This window comes from Neohortaea acidophila (assembly GCF_010093505.1).
Source record: "Neohortaea acidophila strain CBS 113389 unplaced genomic scaffold BDY17scaffold_10, whole genome shotgun sequence".
Lineage (NCBI taxonomy): Eukaryota > Fungi > Ascomycota > Dothideomycetes > Mycosphaerellales > Teratosphaeriaceae > Neohortaea > Neohortaea acidophila.
The window spans coordinates 722250-724719 of NW_022985519.1; the positions used below are offsets into that span (position 1 = coordinate 722250).

General features: G+C 52.0%; 1 protein-coding gene across 1 annotated transcript; it reads left to right on the forward strand.

Moving 5' to 3' along the window:
- Positions 1 to 2003: 2003 nt before the first annotated feature.
- Positions 2004 to 2277, forward strand: BDY17DRAFT_327137 (uncharacterized protein; the record flags this gene model as incomplete). Its single annotated transcript, XM_033737627.1, has 2 exons — positions 2004 to 2199; positions 2261 to 2277. 2 exons carry the CDS (start codon positions 2004 to 2006, stop codon positions 2275 to 2277), a joined length of 213 nt encoding a protein of 70 aa, XP_033586726.1.
- Between the last annotated feature and the right edge of the window lie 193 nt (positions 2278 to 2470).

A 2470-nucleotide genomic window follows, 5' to 3' on the forward strand; every position in this document is an offset into this window, starting at 1 on the left:
ATGAGCGCTTGACCACGCCGCCGACGAGGACGCCGCCGGGAGAACGAGCAGCTTGACCACACGAGGAGAACATCATCCGGAAGAATGAGCGGCTCGGCCACGAGGAGAACATTATCCGGAAGAATGAGCGGCTTGACCACGCCGCCGACGAGGACGTCGCCTAGGGAACAAGCAGCTTGACCACATGACGAGAACAACGATACATCTCTAAGTTCAGTGCAGACTAGCACTACCTTCGCAAACCACGTTAAGCCTACGGCCGGTCTGCTTCGTCTCGCAAATGCGTTGTTATTACTGTCATTTTCGAGTGATTTAGCTTGACGCCGTTGTACCGGTAGATCACGACTCGATGGCGACCCATGAAAGACAATAACAAACTCACACCCTTAGAGTCTCTATACATGCGGCTCGCGGACGTAACTACTGCGAGGCACGGCAGACACTCTCTCGGGCAATGCGGAAAAACAAAGGCGTCATTTCATTGTAAGGTCGGGACTTTCGAAGCCTTTAATACTATACCAGGGACTTCCCACATCATTTCATGCATGTCACGTGCTGTGTCGAGAATGCGAGCGAGAGGAGCGACGCTTAGTGCGCTCATAGCCCGACATAGAACGTCGGAAACTAGACCACTCGAACAGATTATACCTAGCCGTCCTCGCTTGGCTCACGCTGACGGGTCTCTGTATACCAGGCGAGCAGATCCGAGCAAGCACGGTCATCGTTCGACGAATGTCGATCGATTGTCGCGAATATTAACACTCTTGTCACTAGTCGTCCCGCGCTCGACTCCGTTGCTGCACATTCATGGTTCTTGTCGATATTCGATAACGATCTAGATTGCTTCTATGTCACCTTCGAGTGACGCATACGACACATCTTCGGGCTCTGGCTGTCGGCCATGCTGCCTAGCAACCACATCATTAATATTGACCCTGGCATGCTGTTTTGGCTTGAGTTTCCGAATCGCGAAGTCCCGCCCTGCACCATAGCTAACGATCTAGCAGCCTTCGAGGTTGATTGCGATTTTCGCCGCCCTACGCGGTGACGGTGTGTCGGAGTTGTTACTGCGCCGCAGCTTCGTGTACTCTGGGTTGATCGGCACCATCCCACGAACATTCCTTTCGGTGACCTCACTCTACATGCGCTCATCGGCTTTCGTGCAGCTCGCTTCTCACAGCACCAGCTCGCTCAGCATGTGCATTTTCGCTATCGCACTCGGCACAACACGCTTGACCTGCTTGCCATTGATGGTCTGATCATCGACCACTTCGCCCTCTTTGACCGATCTAAAGAGGTCTTTGGAGTACGCCTTGAGGTGTCTGCTCTTTGCTGCTTCAATCGAATTTCCTTTCATGATGAAAACGAATTCGTTCTCCTTGCTTGGTTCTAGCTAGAAGAACTGTCATACATCTAGCTTCGCGTAGAAAGACGTGCTGTCTTTCTTAGCACTCGGTCCTTCGACTTGTTGGCCGCTGTGTAGTTACAGGATCTGCTAGACTGACTTCTATCAATTTAAGACGGCCGAGAATGCCATGTCCAAGTCGACGCAGGACTACGCGTCCTTTCTCTTCATCGTCGACGTCGCCCAGATCCTAGGTATGTCTTCGGTGGTTGCTAAACTGTAGCCGTATCGCACAACGTCGTCAGGGTGAGCACTTGTCATTATCTTGCTGTTTGCTGTGGGGTTCGTGGGCGGAAGAGAGAGGTAGCAATGGTGTGTGTGTTGAAGAAGGATGTTGGCAATTGGCAGAATGTGGGAATATGAAGATAATAATGGATGCCCACTTCGAGGACGTCGCCGATACAAGCGCAATGGTAGAGACTGCTGGCCTCACTAAACACTTCATTCCGCTTCGCGTTTTCTCGCGGATCATTTGCTACTACTCGCAAGTCACATGCTGCTAACTGACTACACGACCAACCCCTCATGCAAGTTTCGCTCACCCGGGCAAAGACACACCGTAATCAAATCTCTAACAAGCAGTCAGCGACTAGCAGCCATGGCAGCGATATCCGTCTATCTTCTTGTGTTCGCCGCCTCGCGTACTACCTCGACAACAACAAGCGAAATTCACGTGGCTCGCCTGCGCCTCGGCTACGAGCATGATCTACTATCCCGCCTCTGTCCTGAGATCATCAATCAGATCTTTACCTCTTGCATCAGGGATACAGAGATCCACATCGGCGAATTCGAAGGTAGCGAGGGAGGAAGAATAAGTGGATTGTCGAGCTGGGGCTCTTGCTGACATCTAAGGAGATCCGCGCAATTGTTAAACCGATGTTTTATAGGGGCAACGCAGCACGCGACTTCTATACGACACTTGATTGATCTATGACTGGCTACAGGCCGAAGTACGAGCCCTGCACTGTCTAGGCGTTCAAGAAGGCCGTCTCTAGATTCCCGGAGTGTTTGGAGAACGGGAGCAGCTTGACGGTGACCATCGACAACATCGGCCGCTCCACCCTC